At 50.5% G+C, this 20,998-nt stretch overlaps 1 protein-coding gene across 4 annotated transcripts in view; it reads left to right on the forward strand.

Annotated features, from left to right (window-relative positions):
- RUSC2 (RUN and SH3 domain containing 2) overlaps positions 1-18,590 on the forward strand; it is a 53,232-nt gene extending 34,642 nt beyond the window's left edge. For 3 of the 4 annotated variants that reach the window (XM_072359274.1, XM_072359273.1, XM_072359272.1), the window contains 11 exons: positions 1,573-3,651; positions 5,624-6,406; positions 6,908-7,108; positions 8,267-8,410; positions 9,407-9,483; positions 12,051-12,225; positions 12,881-12,986; positions 14,031-14,077; positions 15,608-16,583; positions 16,880-17,050; positions 17,225-18,590. In XM_072359274.1, the coding sequence (XP_072215375.1) occupies positions 1,680-3,651; positions 5,624-6,406; positions 6,908-7,108; positions 8,267-8,410; positions 9,407-9,483; positions 12,051-12,225; positions 12,881-12,986; positions 14,031-14,077; positions 15,608-16,583; positions 16,880-17,050; positions 17,225-17,405 (4,833 nt within the window). In that variant the 5' untranslated portion in view covers positions 1,573-1,679 and the 3' untranslated portion in view covers positions 17,406-18,590. The remainder of the gene's footprint in view (positions 1-1,572; positions 3,652-5,623; positions 6,407-6,907; positions 7,109-8,266; positions 8,411-9,406; positions 9,484-12,050; positions 12,226-12,880; positions 12,987-14,030; positions 14,078-15,607; positions 16,584-16,879; positions 17,051-17,224) is intronic. The other variant, XM_072359275.1, reaches the window with a different exon arrangement.
- The last annotated feature ends 2,408 nt before the right edge of the window (positions 18,591-20,998 follow it).

Below are 20,998 nucleotides of genomic sequence, written 5' to 3' on the forward strand. Positions count from 1 at the left end.
GGACAGAGGAGTCAGTGAAAGGAGAGGGAAGGGTGATAAAAACCAAGAAGTCTATAGGCAGGGCTAGTTTAGCATCACATGGTAGTTCCCTGGGTGTGGTCCAGGTGACTTTTTTCTTCATCGGGGCCTAATTCTGGGTGAATCATCCCAACAGAAGCAGATATGAGGGTGCGTTTGCCCCTCACATGTGTCTCTGTTAGAATTAAGCCTGATCCACAAGGCTTATCATCTCAATAGCACTGCTGTTATTATCAACTTTTACATCACTGGATGTTTGCCGTAAACACTGGATCTGTTTCCATCTTTCTGGCTGTTTTCTTTTTCTTCTGCCAAAACATCCTGTATCTGTGAGAATCGCAGTTATGCGTGGGAGAAAGTACTTCGTTTGATCAGCTTTATTTTAGCATCTTTTAATTGCTATTCTTATGCCATGAAGCTAAAAGAAGTGAAGCTCTTGATCTTTCTGTAGAGCTGTCTCAGTGCTTGCAGTGTTGTTCTGATTTCATTTATCCCACATTTCTCAATTTCCTCCCTACACTCCTATATGCCTTTGCAGCTCTGTTCCAAATCCATTATCATTTCATAGTCACGAACACTGGGTTTATGTAGATAAAGATGCAGTTACTGTTACTGTCACTTTGAAGTCTAATAGTGATGACAGCAGACCTAGGCTCCTGGTGTCCGGAGATCGCAGTGTGCAGTGCCAGGATGCTGTGAGCGCTTAGGATGCCTGGATGGAATATGGGGTATGAATTGCTGACCAAGGATGTTCAGACCAGGATTTCCCAAACAAGGAATTGACATGTGAGACCATTAATTTAGTTTTGCGTCCCTCAGGATCACCCTGGGTCAGTGTTGTTGTGTTGGTTTTTGTTTGTTTGTTTTTTGAGGTAGCTGCCCTCCCCCCGTTTTCTCTGCATTGATTTCTCTGGAATGTGGAAGAGAATGCGAAAAGAAAAACTCTATCCAGACTGTCCTGAAAGCTCTTGCTGTTTGGTCGTCAAGGGCAGCTTGGGAAAGAGAAATGAATATGTTCTTTGCTCTCCCATGTCTCATGCTGATGAACATCTTCCTATAGCGTTATGACAGACTGCTATTTACTGAACATGAGGTGTTGGTTTCTTTGTGCCCTGCTTGTGTGAGTCTTGGGTCTGTGCATTGTAACAGCAAGCCCTGTTGTGAAATACACTGAATAACTGAATGAGGAGATAAGTGTTAAGAAGTTTTCCTGTGTGTGTGCAATGAGTGCCATCAGCATTGAGGGCTTCCTTTGACCCAAAGCCTGTTCAGTCCTTTGGCCACTTGAGTGAAATAAGTTACCTCAGAGAAGTTTGTATAGTGTCATCTGGAAGCACAAGGGTTGTCCCAGAAGACTGGAAGAGAAAGGGGTATTTTTGTCTCGTCTTGTATTGCTTTCCCTGGAGAAAGATTGCTCAGAACCTTACGCTGAGGTGCTTGTACTTACAAGGAATATTGTTTAGGTCATGAAGTCTTTGGTGAAACAAGGGAGGCTTCAAATGTTCTCTGCCTTAACTGAAAAGTGACTTTCTCTGCATTTTTGTCTCTCTCTAGGTATCTGAGTTCCCTCATGAGAAGTGTCCTACCCGTCTCTCATGTGCAGCTGCACTGGTCCATGGGTAGCAACAGTTTAACTGATGTCCTGAAGAGCATTCCTCACCATGGATAGTCCACCAAAGCTAACTGGCGAGACGCTGATTGTCCATCACATTCCTCTTGTGCATTGCCAGGTCCCAGATAGGCAGTGCTGCTCCGTGAACAAAAGGACCAACCCCTTCTGTCAGCCAGATCTTGGCATTACACGCACCTCTACCCTTCCAGAAAGAGACCTTTCACAGACTGACTCCTTGGTGTACAGCAGCTTTCTCCAGGCCTCTGAATCCTCAGCAGAGGCCTCCGACAACAAAGAGGGCAAAGCAAGGGACTTGGTTGTCCCTAGTGCCAGTAAGCGACACAACCCTTTCTTACTGACCGAGGGTGAAGATCTCAGCATCTTTGGGGATGACCTGGGACAAAAGTCTTTCCACCTTCACAACTCCCTTGTGGGTGGCAAACCTCCCTTTCATCTGCATGAGCTGGCCTTGCCCCCTTTCCACCTCCACGACTCCAACCAGATTGTGAAATCCTGGAACATGGCAAGCCGATCCGGTGTGGTAGATGGGCAAGAGGACAAAATCAGCAGTGATGACATCCAGAAGAGGAACAATGCAAACCGGTGCCACCAGGCCACAGAACGCATGGAGCTGGATGAATGCAGCTGCAATCGTGGTAGCTCCTCCAGCTTCTCCTTTGATGCTGCTGACCAGGAGTGGAATCAAAATACAGGTGAATCACTGAGGAATCACGACGCCTTGCTTAGCCGGACGTGCAGCTGTTCCAGCTCAGAGCTCCAACACTGCCGCTGCTACAGTTCATCAAGTCAGTCTGAAGTGATTGACCAGCAGATGGGCTACATCAGTGACTCTTCTTGCAACAGCTCTGATGGGGTGCTGGTGAACTTCAGTGCTCTCTACAATAAAATGAATGGCCATTCTCGATCTAACCTGAATTCAGCCAACCTGTCCTGTGACTCTTCCTTCTGCAGCCACTCGGACACAGGAGCTTTTTACTTGGATTTGCATTCATCACCCACAGAATCCAAGATGTCTTGTGAGTCGCATCACCCGGAGAGTTCAGGGAAGACATGTGAGTGTCACCGTTCTTCCTCACCTGTTCTTGATGCTAACTGCAACTCCTACCACCTCCACTGTGAGCCTTGCACTTCAGAGAGCTCAGACCTCACTGCCTGCTTCCAGAGCCAAGCACGGCTTGTTGTGGCTACTCAGAATTATTATAAGCTAGTCACGTGTGACTTGTCTTCCCAGTCATCTCCCAGCCCCGCAGGATCTTCCATAACTAGTTGCTCAGAAGACCAGACCAAAGGTAGCCCAGCCCAACCTACTGAATACTATCTTTTTAGAAGGCCTGACCTAAGAGAAGAAGAAGGCAATGTGGAGTGCAGTGAAGAGGAGGCAAAGGGAGAAACCACAGAGAACATGATTGAGGGTCAAGTCTATGTGAACGTATCGCCACCTAACCTCAATACAAGCCGGCAGCGCTCCAGAAGCTATGATCAGAACCTGGACAGGAGTCCTGGCAACAGGCTGGGGTCTTTGGAGCGTATGGTGAGCTGTCCAGTTAAGCTGAGTGAAAGCCCAGCAATACCCATCCAGAGTTCCCCACCAAAGCGAGTGACATCTTTTGCTGAACTTGCTAAAGGCAGAAAAAAGAACAGCACCTCACCACCACTCCGGTGCAGTGGAGATTCCTCCTTGGAGTTCTCGCCTATTCCTGAGGCACAGCAGGACTGCCCAACCTTCCTAGAAGAAAGAGCTCACCGCAGCCAGAGTCTTCCACCCATGCCCTTCATCCATGGCCTGAACCGAAGCTGCGAGAGCTTCTGTTTGAATCACCCCTTTGGGGACAGACAGGCTTTGTGTTCCACCAAAGACTCAGGACCCAATGAGAACGTCCCCAGTGGGCATGGGGCAGGTGAGCAAGCCTCTCTCACCCTGCTGACGGAGGCAGATGCCAACTTCTCAGGTAGTTCTACCAGTGGCCATGGACAAAGAGATGTTAGAGCTCGAGCAGACGGTAAGGAACCAAACTAGGCAGAATGGAGAAGTAAAATAATAAATAAATATATAAATAACCCCTACTCTTTGGGACTAGAGGGGAGCGTCAGAGGAACCTACATGGTAGTGGGAGACCAGAGTCTGTGCAGTTTGATTCCAAGCCTGCTAGTCTCTGGGACAAAGTTTTGCTGTGTTTATTTCAGACCCAGATCAGCACACATAGCTTGTCCTTGTGTTTCTTTAGGAAATTGAGGTTTTATGCAAACCTTTCATGTCATGTAAGGGAGGAAATTACATTAATGCTTAGGGAGTCTACAGTCTGGAGGTTTATTTCATTCTGACTTCTTTCTAGGACGTGGTACTCCCTCAGCCCATGGCCTCCCCTTAGCTCCCAAGACAGAGATTCACAGATGCTCAGCAGAGCCACATTCCAAGCAGGCAAAGAGAAGAGAAACCATTGAGTACTTTTTTAGTCTATCTTTTTTTCAATCTGCTTGAGGTAGAGCTGGGGAGGGAAATGGCATAGCCAACCATCTTGTCTTGATGTGTGGCTCAGAGAGCTTGCACAGTCTCTGCTAACACGTACAGTATGAGCCCTACAGGGATTAGATAATCTGTTTGTCTTTGTCTGGAATGTTCTGGCTGTGTCTTGCAGTATGTAGAACTGCAGCAGAGGTTCTTCTGGAAGGGCGCATGGCCATTGCCAGGGTAGTTTTCCCTGCACCTTCTGTGGAAAGTACTTGATTTGCTTTCTACATTGATCTTGACATTACATGTCCTGGTGAGAAAGCTGTGTAACAGTTCCGTAAGTGGTTAAGGTATGGCCATTTCTACAGTGTGGCAGGAGACCTCTCTAGACAGTTATTGTACTTGTTTCACAAGTAAAAGCCAATCCAAATGGATCTCTGACCAGGCTGCTGCAGTAAATAGTCTCTGATATGCCAAGGATATGCCATGTGATATGCTGCAAATTTCTAGCAGGAGACTTGAAGAGCACTTGAGTGGAGGTATGGAAGGGATTTTGACCTTTGGAACATGAATATTTTTTAATTTTTAATTTTATTTTTTTTACTATTATCCTGAATTGTTTTTTGGTTTTTGTTGTTGTTTTTGTTTGTTTGTTTGTTTGAGCCTTTAGCTTGCACTTAGCACAGGATGGCAGGGAAGGCATTCTGTCTCTGCTGACAGAAGGCAGCCATGGGAGCAGCTGAGTTGCAGAGAGTTACTTAGGGAGTGGGAGGAACAGGCAAGCAGAAACTTTCAGAGCAGTATATCCTGCATCCCTGGCTGCACTATGTTCCTATGCACCAAAACAGCAAGGCTGTAATTAGAGCTGTGCTGAGAACTCCTGCCAGCAGCTGGAGAAGAAGAGCTGCCTCACTCCAGCTCAAAGCAGTGTGCAAACCAGGATGGTCTGATAAGGAACTAGAGAGAAAGAAAGCCCTACTAATTGCTAGCTGTAGGGAAGGAGGGCAAGCACACCCCAAGGGGAGTGGGGAATGCTTGGATTAATGCCTGTGGTGCTCATAATACTTGTGGCAGATCGGGTGAGTTCCCAGCACTTGTGAGAAGAAGCAGTCCTTTGATATACAAAATTCTGTTGTACTGCGGTGCATTAGACTCTGTCTTTGGGCATTGTCTGGGCAGAGGCAGGTGTCTGAGGCCATGGCTTTTGCTGTTCTGAGGTGAGGGAAAATGGAAAGGATGAGAAGCTGGACCAGGAGAGAAAAACCCCCAGTACAGCACCCTACTCTTCAGGACAGCTGTCAACAGCTGGAAACATCACTGGGAGACAGATGTCCTTACCCTGCCAGTTCACGATGTGTGTAACTGATTCAGACTTGAACCACTCGTCTTTCGACACTAGTCTCTAGCTCATCCTCTTCCTCCAGTAGATGAGAGCACGTTCTCTTTTTCCTGTGATCCACGATATTCATGATGACTGTCACTTTGCCTGTCCTCATATACTGTCCCCTTTTCTCTCCCTAAAGGTGGAGGCACGGACAGCAAGCCTGTGGTACGCTACAGCAAGGACCAGCGTCCCACAACACTGCCCATCCAGCCTTTCGTTTTCCAGCACCATTTCAGCAAGCCACCCAAGGCCCGTGCTCTGCACAGCCATTTTGCCTCTAGCCTTTCCCAACTCTACAGCTTGTCCAGCAACCGATCTGCAAGCCAGCAAATCTCCTCCAGTTCCCAGAACTCTGCCGCCCTGGCAGAGCAGTTGGCAGTGTCTGGAGGCCAAGCCCATGGCATGCTCCTGGCCCAGCGTTCAGCAGATGGAGCTGCCTCTCTTAATGATGGCTGCATCAAGAAGACGGCCCCAGAGACAACCCGACCATCCCCACTGGGCAGTTACTCTCCTGTGCGATGCAACGTGCCTTTCTTTCAGAGCGTGGACTCCTCTTCCTCGCCCACCACTGAGCGAGCTGGAGAGAGCCAGCCTCCCAGGAGCAGATCCTGCCCCATCTCTGCCAACCTGCTTCCCACCAGGTCTTCCCCTGCAGTCAGTGCCGTGCAGCCTACTCAAGTCACCAAAGTTGATGCCCTGAGGCAAAACGAAAACCCCAAGCCAGTTCCCAAGAAAGAGGCACCTCTGGAGCCAAACCCACCACTCTCTGAGTACCGACTCCACAACAGGTCCCTCCTGCCCCTTTCATTGGGCGGTGTGCCCATGAGCAGAGTGGGAGCCCAGGCAGATCCCCACTGGAGGCGTGGCAGTGAGACCAGCAGCTCTGGTCCTCTGAGCAGCATGGGAGGACGGCCCCTCAATGGTAGGTACCCATCCACTGATACGTGCTGGTGGAGAACATCTCCAGCTCCCTGACTGTGGATACTCACCTTAGCACTACCCTTCCTACAGCCCCAACCTGGGCCAAAATTGCATCTGGGTGCTGTGGCACCTAATAGCTCCCCTCATCACTCTGCCTGTGTGCTAATAGTGTGTTCCTTCAGTCCTGCCTCCTACACAGTGTTTCCAGAGTGGGATGCTGATCCTCACATTCCCACGCCAGGTACTGGCACCCTGAATATGCCCTCCCTGTGCCTACAGCCACCAGATTACTCAGACTCCCGCCCTGCTGTGCCTGGCTACGGCCTTCACCTCCCTGTGTATATATTTGCTAATGTCCTGAAATACCACTGGACTTCAGCTAACTTGCTGTCTCTCTTTCTTTGTTTTTCTTCCTTCTCCTCCTTCTCTCCCTGTTTGCCCTCCATGTCCTTCTGTCTGCTCATGTCCTCCTACCTGGTGCATGCTGCCTGCGGCACTGTAGCGAACCACCTCTCCCCTCAAGCACTGAAGTGGCGAGAGTACAGGCGGAGGAATCCCCTGGGCCTGGACCGTGTTTCGGGGCTGCCTGGCTTAGCCAACAGCCTAGACAGGAGGCAGCAAGAGCCCCGGCTGAACCGAGGGAATCCCATCTTTGAGTTCCCTGGCACTCTCAACACCAGCCATTTCCACTGCAAGCTGAACGGTGCGCACCACCCTTCTGCTATTGGGTCTGGGGGTGACCTCAGGGCTCAGGTTCAGTGTCCCAGCTATGCCTGGCCTCATCACCACTCTGCATGCTATGAGAAGCAGTGTTGATGCATCTACTCACAGTGGGGCTGTAGTGTACAAGAGGAAGGTGAAAACTGTTTACTGGTGGGTACAACTTCTGGAGCCTCTCTTCTTCTCCATGAGCTGAGAGCAGTTAGGTTTGGCTCTGGGATGGACCAGAGGAACAGCTCAGACCTCAGCAAGTGCTCCAGGGATGTGTCCAGCTTATAGCTCATGTCTCACACTGCAGTTCTGGCCCTTGAAGATCTTGTGTCTGTGCCCTGTCCTGTAGTGTTTGCTCATCTGCACCAGCCCCATCAGCATGCTAGATGCTGGGCTGTAGCTCTCATGGGGCAGTTTGCCCATGCTTTACCATTGAGGTCTTCCTTGTTCTTCAAAAGCTACACAAGAAGGGCTGAGGTGGGTGAGCTGTTTTGGTTGAAGCTTTGACAGTCCTCCAGGAGAAGCAGTAGGGGATGTGGGAGGAAGAATATTCTCATGGTCAGCTCCAAAGTTTTACACCTCCCTCTGCCAACCCAAACAGCTTCTCCATCCCTCTCTTGTGGAAGAATGCCTGACATGGATCTGAGGAAACAACCTGTAGGAAAATGAAGCATTATGAAAGAAGTCACAGAAGTCCCCCCTTGAAAACAGAGCCCCTCTCAGGGGACAAGCAGAAGGCATGTTGTTTATCACCTGTGAATGTCTGTGTCCAATGTAGGGATTCTCTGTGTGCTCCTTCTGATCAGCTTACATCCCTGCTACAGCTTCCTGCACTGCAGCACTGAGTCTGGTACACTGAGATTCAGCAAAGCCCCATAAGGGTGAACATCCCTCAGCATGTTCTGGTGCCCATAGATTCCCATCCAAGCTGGAACTACGTGCTAGGTCAGCAGTTGATGATCAGCTGTGGGGCTGAACATGCATACTGTTTCTGGGGGAGTAACAGACCTGTAGCCTTACTGGTCCAGTCTTGGTCAGACAGGTGGGAAGACTGCTGGTGCAGATTGCTTCTGGGAAAAGCAAACTATGGGAGAGGCTTTGGTATAAGGGCTTGAATTTAACTCTTTTTTCCCCCATCTTGGCCATGCAGGACAGTCTATGAGGCAACTCCAGCTTACCTACACTGACTTCTTCCCTGACTACTTCTCACTAGCTGAGAAACCCCCTGCTGAGTTCTGTCTCTCCCCAGATGGCAACACAGAGTCCATCTCTATTGACTTGCTGCAGAAGAAGGGTGAGTCCATGTGTCTCTTGTGGTGATAGAGGAGAATGGAGTGTAGCACAAGATAAAGTGAACAGTGCTTCTCTCTGTCTCCGTAGGCATAATGATTTCTTTCCTGTCCTCTTCTGCTGTAGAATTATAAGCAGACATTCCCCTGAACAGCCAGCACATGTTCATTTTCCTTTGCACCACACCATTTGCTAAAAAATACGTTCCATCTACTTGTTCCAGGAAGTATGACAAGAAGAAACCACAAGAACGTGTAAAGAGAGCAGGCTTGCAGAGGAGCATGAGCCTATGGCACAGCATGCTGCCATCCCATTTCAGTATACAGGGGTAGACTTGTGGGTCTGTGTGGTGTTGCATATGGGCTAGCCTGAGTTTTAGTCAGTTAGGTAAAATGTCTTTTGGGTCTGTGTGGTGAATATCATTTATATAACAGAATGGTCGAAAAGATTTCAAAGCAGGCCAAGATGTGACTGCGATGACTGCTGACAGCTGCCTCTGTGTCTTGTCAGAATGAGGAATGTGCAGAAAGGTTCCTATGCCTTTACCAGTTATGTGTTGGTGGTAGTTACATGGCAGCTTCTCTCTATTCCACTACTGTTCTTGCATCATGCTGATGCAGATGTCAGATTATCCACTACTGCCTCACATAGCTGCTAAATATGTTATTTCTGCCCTGTCTTTGCCTCAGAGCCCATCTCTGGTCCCTCAAGAGGTGGTGTATGGAGGTGATGTTTCCATCTGTTGTGGGAGTATTGACAGGGTGTCCTGTCCTTCAGCCTGAAGACTGTTGAACTATCAGGCTGATAGTGAGAGTTGGAACCAGCACAGATAGATTTGCTGAGGATTCGGGAGGGGTTTTGCATGCTTTTGGCATTGGAGGGACCTGTACTGACATGGTCTGGAAATGACATATCTCATGTTTGATTTCTTTGTCAAGTGTTTAGTCTGGGTCTGTCCTAGAAGCCCCTCAGGCAGCTCTAACTCTGTATTTCCCTCTAGGTCTGGTGAAGGCAATCAACACTGCTGTTGATCTGATTGTGGCTCACTTTGGAACCAGCAGGGATCCAGGGGTGAAAGTAAGTTTTGTTTTTCTTATGGCCGTTTTACCATCGTAAGTGATAGGGAGAGGATGGAAAAAGACTGTTTCTCCATTCTCTTCCAGTTCAAAAATTAAGTGACATCAGATAAAGCTACTAGCAAAATAAAAACAGTTGATGGTGCATCATAGAGCAGACAGTAAATGTGTGACAGTTTTTGCTCCATGATGTTGAGGATGCTAATGCTGCGTGGGTTTAAGGGAAGACTGGAAAAACAAAGGGAAGGGAAATTTGCTGATGTCTACTAAACACATAAGAATCATGTCTGCCTTAGGTAGTTCCTGAGTTGAAATTAGCTGTAGGCAAGGAGAGCATTAGCATTACTCTTCTGAGAGCGTTTCTTGTGGTTCAAACCAGCAGGCAGCTAAGTACCACACAGCTGTTCACTCACTCCCCTTTCTCACTGGGATTGGAGAGAACTGGGGGGAAAAAATGAAAAAACTCACAAAGTAGAACTGGTAGGTTGAGATAAAATATAACCACTGCTCTTTACTAAGGCAGAAAAGGAAGAGAAACGGAAAATAATATTAATTGAAGTTATGTATACATTTACAAAGCAGGTGATGCACAGTGCAACTGCTCATCTCCTCCTGACCAGTGCTCAGCTGGTTCCTGAGCAGCAGCTGTCAATCCCCTTTAGTTTTAAATTTTATTGGCTTGATGTCCTGTAGTATGAAGTATCCCTTCAGGCAGTTCAGGTCAGCTGTCCTGGTTCTGTCCCCTCACAGCTCCCTTTTCAGCCCCTTCACTGGCAGGACTGCACAAGAAGTTGAAATGTCCTTAGCTCTGTGCAGCACTGCTCAGCAGCAACTAAAACATCAATGTGTTATCAACACTGATAACAAGGCTGAAATACAGCATCATACCAGACACTCTGGGAAAAAAAAAAACAAAAAACCTCCGTCACAGCTGAAATCAGGACATTTCTGTGCTTACTTTTGGTCCTAAAGGAGAGAGAATACCAAGCTATCTGGACTTACAGTATGATGCAGTACCCCAGCTCTTTTTTCTTGCACAGTAGAGAGTTATGTCTCCTTACTCCATCCGTCCTCTGATTCTGTCCTGACATATGTAGCACAGCATAACACAGTGTCTGCAGTCCCTTGATGTATGACAGGGCTTCATAATAATAAAAAAATGTATTAGTCATTGCCCATCTAGGGCAGATGATCTTTCCCTACGGCCATTACCCCGCATCAGAGTGTATCTAGGTTGCCCACGGGACCGACTGCCTTTGCTTATGTCTCCCTCACCTCCCATTTGTGGACTAACATGGGCAGAACAAAGTTGCTTGTTTGTCCCAAAGAATGTTTTCTATCCTGTGATACTCAGCATTGTTTGTGCTGCCTCCTCTCAAAGCTGAACAGTCTTCTTCAGTTGCAGGGACTCTGGGGCAGCAGTGTGACTGTTTGGAGATGACAACTGCCCTGGAGTGCCATCCCTAAGGAGAAACCTCACTAGAACAGGTTCCAAATTCATTCAGTCTTATCACAGAGCCCAGGGTAATTTGCCCCTAATGACAATGTTGCTGGTGCACAGATTGCTGTGCAGTGTAACTGGAGCTGCTTAGATATCCAGATTTTGAAAACTTCACGGTGTTTTTCCTGCGCTCGCTGCATTGGTTTGGGGAATAATGGCAATACTCACACATTACTTTACCTGCTGGACAACACCATGGTTTTGATCTGGGTTTTCCTTATCCATCCAGTGTGCTAAGGGCTGAGCATTCACCTGTCAAAAGGCAGCACGCATCCGTGATGCTCTGATGCTCAGTGGATCTGGCAGGATTATTTCTGACGAAGAAGTTCAATCTGAGTTCAGGACCTTTATAGACCCATGCCAACTGGACAGTGTAATTCCAGCTCAGCTGGTAAAATCTGTGCCCTGAACACAACTGCCTGGGACCACCAATATGTGCAAGGTCCAGGGCTGACGTCTTCGGCTTGACCTTTGGCAGCTAAAGGATTGCATGCAGCAGGATATATCCCCACTCTGCTGAGGCTGGGCTCGTAGATGCTTCTTCACCTCATCTTGGGCTCTGTCCAGCTCTTTTGCCCTTACTCTGTTTATTTATAGTAATCCTCGGGAATTATAGCTCAGCTTGTCACTGTTAAGTGTTCCTTAACCCTTTGGTACTGGAAGTTTGCTACTTCCTACTTCTAAAATAGCAACATGAAAATCTTCCGTGGCAGCAGAAAAATCCCCATCTCTTTCCTTCCTCCAGCTGTAGCCTTGTTATACCCATAGGGAGAACTGCGCATCCCTTCTAGCTGGAACATCCTCTTTCCAAGCTGAGATATTCTTTTCCCAAGCTGTTGCCTCATCCCAGCCTGGGGTAGACTTTCCAGAGAACAACCCAGAATTGGTGTCTGAGACCGCAGGGTTGAAGGGAAAGCTCCTGTTCAAGGAGCTGCTGAACTTCTTCATGGCCTGGATGTCATTGCCTCCTGGGTGTCTGTAATAGGCAGGTGGGTGTGGACTGTTTGCATATGTTTTAGCATGCAGAGCAATTACCAGCCCTCTCCTTGTTGTCTCTTCTCCCTTAGGCTAAACTTGGGAACAGTTCTGTGAGCCCCAACGTGGGGCATCTTATACTGAAATACCTGTGCCCAGCTGTCCGGGACATCCTGAGTGATGGGCTCAAGGCCTACGTCCTGGATATGATCATTGGCCAGAGGAGGAACATCCCCTGGAGCGTGGTGGAAGCATCCACCCAACTAGGTAAAAAAAAAAAAAAAAAAAAAAGGACAAAAAAAAAAGAATTTCTTTTCCAGTCTTTGAGTTTCCAGGTTGTTTCTAAAACTTTGTCTTTAGCCTTGCACAGCTACAGGTGTAAGGCAGAGCTATCCAGCGTGTAAGCAAATTTGCACACATTTGCCCTCAACTATACCCATGACACCCCCGCCCTCTGCTAGTATCAGTCTGCACCCTGGATTTTGGCAGTGGCTGCCATGTAGGAAGACTCCTTTCTGAAGTTAGAGATGGCAGGTCCACACTGATTTCCGTATCATGAAGGGCTTACCTGCAGGGCTGGGAAGCATCCTGCCCTGTTTGTAGCAGATCTCCAAGTTATCATCCATGCCCCACCTCCACAGTTTTCTTTTTGCCTGTTGATTCTGATATACGGGCCATGATTATAGCTGAAATGTGGGAGATGTTCCTGGAGCGCTTCCATCCATTCAAACTCTCCCAAAGTTTTGGAGTGAAGGCCTTAGAAAGATCCATCTCCTGTGTAGAGCTGGGATGTTGGAATGGAATGAACTTATCCTGGTGACTGGTGGAGGGCTGTCAGTCTTTGCATGAATGCTGCACCTCGTGATGCTCTTTTGGCTTTGTTGACCACAACAAATCCTAATGTTTCATTTTTTTACCATAGGCCCCTCCACCAAGTTGCTGCACAGCCTCTATAGCAAGATCAGCCAGTACACGGAGCTCACCAACCACACCATGAGGTTCAATGCATTCATCTTCGGCCTCCTCAAGTAAGCAGACTCCTGGGCTGACTGCATGGCACTGAGAGGGGCTGGCAGCTGGTGCTTCTCCTTGGCTGCAAGCAGGCAGAGTTCCCAATGAAAAGATTAAGGGAACCTGGGAAGCAGCTCTCCAAGCTGTAGATGAAAGAAGTTAGAAGCTGTGAACTCCAAAGGGAACTCCAAAGAGATTAAAACTTACCCTAATTAGGCCAAGGCTGAGATGGGCTGGCTGTAGCCCACTGAGTAAAACGTTGTCAGCTTGTTCTGGCCCCAAAAGGTTAGGTGCAAAGAGTCTGTCTGTCAGGCTTCACATAAAGGTAAACATAACATATGCATAAATTGATCCTGAAAATCCCTATGTCACTGCTTCCTGGGGTTGGAATGAATCCCACTGCATGACTCTCTGAAAGCACTGATATGGGATTCAAGTCTGATCCTTCTGGGCTGGATGAGGAGCGTACACATAACACTCAGTTCTAAATGGAAAAGGTCAGTGGAACTCCATCTCTGTGCCTGTGACATGGTAAGCCCTGTCAGGATAATATTTCCTCGCTCATCTGCAGTGAGAAGAAAGACCTTTGACACTGGCAAGAGTCCCTAACATCTCCAAATGTTGGCAGACCCCTTAGGAGGAAGCTTTGCCCTGCTTACCCCACCCAGGCTCATCCTGCTTTCTTGGCACAGGTCACCAGCGTATTTTGGTCCAAGCTTGATGGGATGATCTCATATTTGTAGTTGGTTTGTCTCTTCTGTGCGAGCACTTCTTGTAAAACTTAACTCTGCCAAGGCACAGGAGCAAAGTGGTGTGGAAACGTGCTGGAAGCCTGGCTGTTAGGTGTTACGGTTGCACAGTGTGCGCAGGTGGATCCTTGACAGGCTGAGTGGTCAGTGCGTGCTGATGGAAGTGAGTCCCATTTCTGTAGGTCTTATTGTTCCCAGGGCTATGCTGTGTAAATGCTTTTTTCCAGCCACACCTCTAGAACAGTGAGGATGAAGGGGCTGAGTTGATTTTTGCTTTTTTGATCCTTCCCTGACTGTGTGCTCTTCCTACAGTATCCGGTCATTGGAGTTCTGGTTCAACCACCTCTACAACCATGAAGGTAAGAGTCTGTGCGCTGCAGGAAGGACCAAATTCTGCGCATCATGCAGCAGAGATATAAGCTCTGTGTTATGTTGGTCTCCTGCTGGTCTCTCAGCCCATGCTGGTCCCTCCTGCTCTGAGCTGAAGGATTATACTGTATGCAGTCCAGGTGTAGATGTTGCTGGAAGGCTGCCTAGATAAAGGGAGGGAAGTGGAAGTCAAAGCTCCATGCAGATTCCTCCACCTGAGCTGTGGAGAATGTGGTAGCTGTGTCCTCCTTCCCTGATGCAGTTGGTACACAGGGCTATCACCTACAATACAGATTGCTCAGTGTAATCTTAAGAGATCAGTCTAGCCCTACCAAGTGTCTGTATCCTTTGCCCAGTGCCTGAGAGCTTTGCAGGGCTGAAGATGCAACCTGAAACCCTTCAAGCATGGGAAATAGAAAGGAAACCCTTCTGTTAAACAAAAAACAGTTTTTCCTTCATGTATTTGTTGTCAGGGAGGTATTTTTGTTTTGTTTTCTGGGTTTTTTTTGTTTGTTTTTGTTTTTGTTTTCCAACCAGAAGTGTTTCTGAAGTGTGTAGATAACCCGACCGCCTGATGCCTAGAAGCATAACTAAGTGCTAAGTGCACAGTGAGGCATGTCAAACCCTTGACATGCTGAATTCCCTGAGGGTGCTGCTGGCTCAGTGCATGCTCAGCCCAGGCATTAACTCCAGCCCAGCATTTTCTGGCAGTTTTGGGAGCTGACAGCAGACACTGTTCAGGTTTGTGTGTGCAGTCAGCGCTTCTCTTTGCATCGGTACTTTTTGTACTGAGCAGTGTAACAAGAGAAAATGCTCTGGTTTTCTGGATCAGAATACTACCCTTGCAAATCTTCTGGGTTAGTCTGGTTTGAGCCACAGTAAGAGCTGAAATGTGAGGTAGGGCTGCCAGGTTGCTTAAGGCTAGGCACAGGGTGTGCAGATAAGCTGCAAGTCCTGTCTGCAGTGCACATTTGTTGTCTCACTGCAAGCAAATATACACAAATCAGGTGCCAAACTGTCTCTAGGAATGATGGCTGATAGTAAAGCTAATGGCAGAGCAGTGTGGAAGCAGCCAAAAGAAGTGTAGGATGATTGCTGCAGATACAAATACCAGTCCATTTTCTGTTAAGATCCACAGCTGAGCCTTTATAGATCCCTGGAAAGGCTGCGTTCTGTCCCCAGTGCATCTCTCCCTGTTGGTACTGGACCACATCTGCAGTTTCTCTTTCATATCCAGGAGGTGGGACAAGAGAATCTTAGTGTGCCAACTCGGTGCTTTTTGTTTGCACCCTACTCTGACAGCATGGTTGTTCCAGTGGCTCACCTGGCAGGCAGGTACTGGCTGCAGGAAGCAGGATCTTAACCAGTTTGCCCAGTGCTCCCTGACCCAGTATTGAGCCTTATGCTGCAGGCACAGTTGTGATCAGAAACCAGTGCTCAGCTCCTTTGCCCAGTAGCTTCTAGGTGGCTTGGCAAAGTCTCAAGGGCCTCTTATCTAATCAGTGTCTCTTGCCCCACAGATATCATCCTGGCACACTACCAACCAGTGGGCTTCTTATGCCTGTCTCATAGCGTGTGCCAGCCTCTCTTTGAGGAGCTTCTGCTCCTGCTGCAGCCTCTCTCACTGCTGCCCTTCAACCTGGACCTCCTTTTTGAGCACCACCTGATGCAGATGGGCAAAGAGCAGCAGCAGCAAAAGGAGCTGCTGCGTGTGAAGCAGGACCTGTTGCTTTCTGCACACTCCACCCTGCAGCTGATGAGGACACGGGGCAGCAGCGAGGATCCCGACGGCTGCAGCACTGCCCCCGAAGCGGGCAAAGTGGGGGGCAGAGATGGTGGCGTATCTCCAGGCCGCAGCCCTGAGCAAGCTGCAAGTGAGAGGGTCAAGGGAGTGGGGGCCTCCTGCGGAGATGGAGACAGAGAGGAAGAACGGAGGAAGGTGCGAGAGAGCATGTGGGAGGGGAAGAAGGACAAGCAGGCAGGCTGGTGGTACCAGCTCATGCAGAGCTCACAGATTTATATTGAAGGCTCAACTGAAGGCTCAAAGTTTATTCGTTATGAAAAGAAGAAGGCTTTGAATGGCATGCCCAGTTCGGCTGAGTCCCACGAGACACCACCCCCACGTGAAGGGGTAGTGGAGGGAGCAGAAGCATGCCACATTGCTGAGGGCAGCTTGGAGGAGAAGCCCAAGGCTGCCAGCAGGCCAAGTCCTGAAGCTGTGGAAGACCCCCTGGAGAAGCACCAGCATGTGTCAGGCAGTGAAGAGGTCAAGGAACGGGGCTGGCCCTTCTGGATGGGCAGCCCCCCAGACTCGGTGGTTACAGAGCTGAAGCGCAGCAAGGAGAAAGAGATGGGGACTCAGCTAAAAGCGGGAGCAGCAGCAGCAGCCCCCCAAGAAGAGAGCAATGCCAGTGCGTCAGAGGGCAGCCAGCCCATCAAGTGGGGACACTTGTTTGGGTCCAGGAAGGTGCAGAAAGAGCCCAGGCAACCTAACAGGTAGGAATACAGGTGGCTTGGTACTGGGGGGGCTGGTTAAGCTGGAACTGCAGCAGTGTGGTTGGGAGTCAGCCAAATGGCCTGCTGCTAGGCTACGCCGTGGTGACACATCAAAGGTAGTATGTGAATAGAGAGGTCTGTAACGCCTGGTATGTCTGGAGGTTGCTGGGTCTCCTGGAAAGGAAAAAGCCTGGGGACTGCAGTGTATGTTGTGTGTGATCCGCATCCCTAAGGCGTGACATTACCATGAGACACTTTCCTCCTCACCACAGCCTGCTTCTGTCTCATCCCTGCAGGTTGCCCTCCGGCTGGCTGAGCCTGGACAAGTCTGTGTTCCAGCTGGTGGCCCAGGTTGGAGCAAGCATGTGGCGAGAAGCAGCCCCTGAGCCAGAACCTCCTCAACCAGAGCCTCCTGAAGTGTCACCTGCACCTCAGCCAGCCCGGGGACTGTGTGCCAACCCTCCCTGGTGAGTGGTGGCGTGTGTCTGGGGGCGCAATGGGATGAAGCTGTCACAGCTCTGCCTGCTGTGGCAGAGGGGAGGGAGGCGGGGGGTGTTTCCGACCCCACTGCGGTCCCTGGACTCCAGTGGGGTGAGCATGCTGTGAGGATCTCACCCTTTCTCCCTTCCTCTTGCCCACAGTGAGGTGAAAGCTCTTTGCCATCACATTGCCACCGAGGAAGGACAGCTGAGCTTCAAAAAAGGGGATATCCTGCAGGTCGTCTCCAAGGTGGATGGTGACTGGCTGCAGTGCAGTCTCGGCTCCGAGAAGGGACTCGTGCCCATCATGTACGTGACCCACCCGGAGGACGAGGACTATTGACGTGGCTGAGGCCAAGCACAGTACCGTGGGCTGCTGAGGCTCCTCTAGGGATGCCCAGAGAAGCAAACACAGCTTCTTGCTAGTTTCTTACCTTTCTTGCCATTACAGAATACAGTAACCGTAGGTGGTTCCTTCTTGCTCCTCCTTGTGCAGCTGCCAAAGGCCAAACTGGCCCATGGAGCCTTCTGCAAGCTGTACCTCGTATTGCCAGGCATTGCCGTGCATGCAGCCACACCAGGGACCGTTAGAGCCCCCTCCACCCCACGCCATCTCCAGCACCCGTAGGTGATGGGTTTGTATGTAGCAGGAATCGAAGCAATCCCTGCCAGAGCAGCACTGGCTCAGTTTCACGCTGCAGGGTGCAGGAGAATGGCCCCTCCCGAGGGTGGCCGTGCAGCCTCCAGCACCCTGATGTTACTGGGGTGGGAGCACCGTGCACTGCCAATGCTGCCCGGCCTCGGCCTCGGGAGGGAAGGGGTGTGTGTGTGTGTGTGTGTGTGCAGAGCGAGGGTGTGTGGGGTTGTGAGGAAGGCACGCGGATGTTCGGTGTGATGTAGGTCCAGGTGAGGTAGTGCCACCCTGTGCAAAGATAGGTGATGTGGGGATGTGCCCTCCGTGCTGAGCGGGTCGCCTTGGATGCCCCGGGGCGCTCAGTGGAGGGAAGGTGGGAGGGGAGGGAAGGGGGGTGAGGGCAGGGTCCCTGACAGGGCTAGGGATGGGATGCTTTTGGGGTTTGGGGGCCACACTCCCAGCAGGAACAGCGGGGGAGATGGGGATAGGAAATGCTCCCCGTGATGTGAGTTTGGGGGATAAGTGTTGTGCGCGAACACAAGGGGCTGCTGGGAGTCCAGGGCTCCTCAGCAGAGGCAATGTCAGTCAGTCCCTGCCTTGCCATGCTCTTGGGGTGGTGTGGGGATCCTCACCTGCCACTGGGTGGGTGACAGTGTTAGCGAAAGTCCGTGCCAGTATTTGGTGCCTTGGCCAGGCAGATGCTGCTCATGGTGTCTTGCCTGGGCTGGCTTCCCTGTGGCGAGGGGCCCTGGTCTTGCAAGGTTACCTCCTGCTTGTACATCGCTTAGCGGACGTTGCACCATATTTAATTTGTATTTCCCTGTTAGAACAAGGTGTCTCGCCTTTATTTATTTCTTTATTTATGATGCATATTAATTAAAAGGTGCTGATTGAGCTCCCTTGTTTTGCAGCCTTGTTATTTTGCCCTGTCTTCAAGAAGGGAATGAGAGATACCTATACTTTGTGCTGTCTCCAGCCACAGCCAGACACCTGACCTTGAGAGTAAGAAGGACTGTTCCCCTAGGAGACAGGTCACTGTCCATGGCTGGTGTGCCTTCCTCCTCCTACCTGTATACCAAGGGTGGCAATGCAGCTGGATGCCTCCCCAGCTCAGGGGGTTCCTTATCCTGGCAGCACAAGTGATTCAACTGTGGTTGGTGGGAGCTTCAGCCATGGGGCTGTGCAAGAGCTGGGACTTTTGTTCCTTATATAGCTTCCTTGTGATCAGCCTGCAGTGTGAGCAGGGAGCATCATAGCTGTAAGGGCAAAGAGAGGGCAGATGGCATCCCTCCTCATGCAGGTTGGGGCCAGCGAGCAGCATGCTGTAGTGCTGGGGATTGGGGTGTCTCTATGGCCATGCTGCCCTGCGCTGGGCTGTTCACTTGTAAGGCCATGGCTGGGCAGGTTTATGATGGATCCCCCATGCACAGCATCCTGAGAACTGAAGCTCCTTCCCAGCCCAACACCATGAGGTCTGGGGTACGTGCAGGAAGGAAACCAGCAGCAAAGCCCTGTGGGAATGGGCAGGGGTGGATGGGCTGAGAATGCCTCCTGCCGGTGGGTCAGCCTGGACAGGGAGCTGTGCACAAGGACACTGACCCCAGAGCTGCCATGTCCTCCAATGCCAGTGATTATCCAGGGAAGGAGTCATAGTCTGGGGTCATCGGGATGCAGCTCATCTGTGGGGCAGAGGCTGTGGCCACAGCTGTGTCCCTGCTGCTGGGAGCAATGCAGCAGCTCCCAGGGCTGGCTGCAGGATCCTGTGAAAGGAGGAGGTACCTGATCCCAGCACCTTGTGGGCTGGAACGCTCACAGGGCAGGGAGGGCAACCCCAGTGCTAAGCACACAGCTGCCACGTGGCTGTTCTTCACTGGGCCCTTCACTGACTGCCTCAGTTCCCCCGTTAGTATGACGAGGCCCAGGAGGTTTCTTCTGTGGTAGCATGGCCCATGGGAGGCTGCCACAGTCCAGCACTGCTACACCTTTCAACCGTGCTCGAGGGGACACACACACTGCAGAGCAGCAGCTGTGGGCATCCCAAAGTCTCCACACAGGGGACACGTCCGTGAGGGCTGGGACTCCCTGAGAGCACCCTGCAAGGAATCCTGCAAGGAGATCAGGAGCTGAGCTCTGTGCTGGGCTGGGTTCTGCTCTCCACTGAGAGCTGCCCAGCAGTGAGGTCTGTGCCCCTGACGCTGCATCATCTCAGTGTTTGAAAAGTCCAGTGGCTTCTTGCTCAGCTTCAGAAAGGGGAAATGCATGCAGTGAGGAAACTCTGGCAAGATCTCTCTAAAAGGAAGCAGTGTGGTTACACGGTGTCCAGCAGCCTACAGAAATGTAGGGCAGCCTTTCCAAGTTCCTGGTAGCAAAAGGCAGAGGGGAGCCAGCAGGGCAGCCTGCCAGGGCCAGGGGCTGTTCAAAACAGAGAATGCTCTTCTAAGGGCTGAGGTCACAGCCAGGTGGCACAACATAGCATCAAGCAGACAGGGCATAAAAGCTCAGTAAGATACTAGAGCAAGGAGCCTGCAGTAGCAGCCAGCAGTCCTTTAGCAGACACTCTGAGAGCTGTAAATCTACCCCTCCAAAAAAGTCTGTAGCGTTACCGAGAGCCCAGAGCATGAAGAATGGAGAGTAGACAGACCCTCAGTGACAAGTGAAGGGGCTCTTTCAGTTGACCTCACAGAGGAGGGCTCTGGTACCAGGCTGCGGGTGCTGAGATATCTGCGGTCCCATGTAACCTCCAATGCATGGGGTGGCACCTGGGGTTGGTATCATGGCAGGATGTGGTTGTCAGCATGGGAAGGGGATTTGCCAGCCCAACAAGGCAGGCCCATCTGTGTCCTGGGTGCTGAAATCAGCCCACACGCTGCCTTGGCAGCACGGGCTTTGCCTTGTGTGCCCCGAGCAAATAGAGGGCTTCCTGACAGCGTGAGCCACGCTTCCTCCGCAGCACTTGAGGTTTCAGATGGGGTAAGGAAGGGCTTTTGGAGAGACCGAGCTGTGAGCACAACACTGGGCTGGCGAGAATCACGCTGGGAGCAGCACGAGGATGTGGCTTGGGGGACTTCTCTGATTTGTGGAATTTCCCTCCTTATTTTCCAATGATTTCCCAAATGAGGAACTTTTGCCGACTGACGCTTTTGCATCTCTGTGCTGAAAATTCCCAGAACAGCAGCAGACAGGTAGGGGTAAAGGCTGCGCTGCTGCCAGAGGCAGAACAGCCTCTCTTTGGGATCATTAGGGGACTGCACGCTGCTGGGAAGCAGCAGACACGATCTCAGAGCCTGGATCACTCTGCTTTG

This window comes from Excalfactoria chinensis, chromosome Z, assembly GCF_039878825.1.
Source record: "Excalfactoria chinensis isolate bCotChi1 chromosome Z, bCotChi1.hap2, whole genome shotgun sequence".
In the NCBI taxonomy this organism is placed as follows: Eukaryota; Metazoa; Chordata; class Aves; order Galliformes; family Phasianidae; genus Excalfactoria; species Excalfactoria chinensis.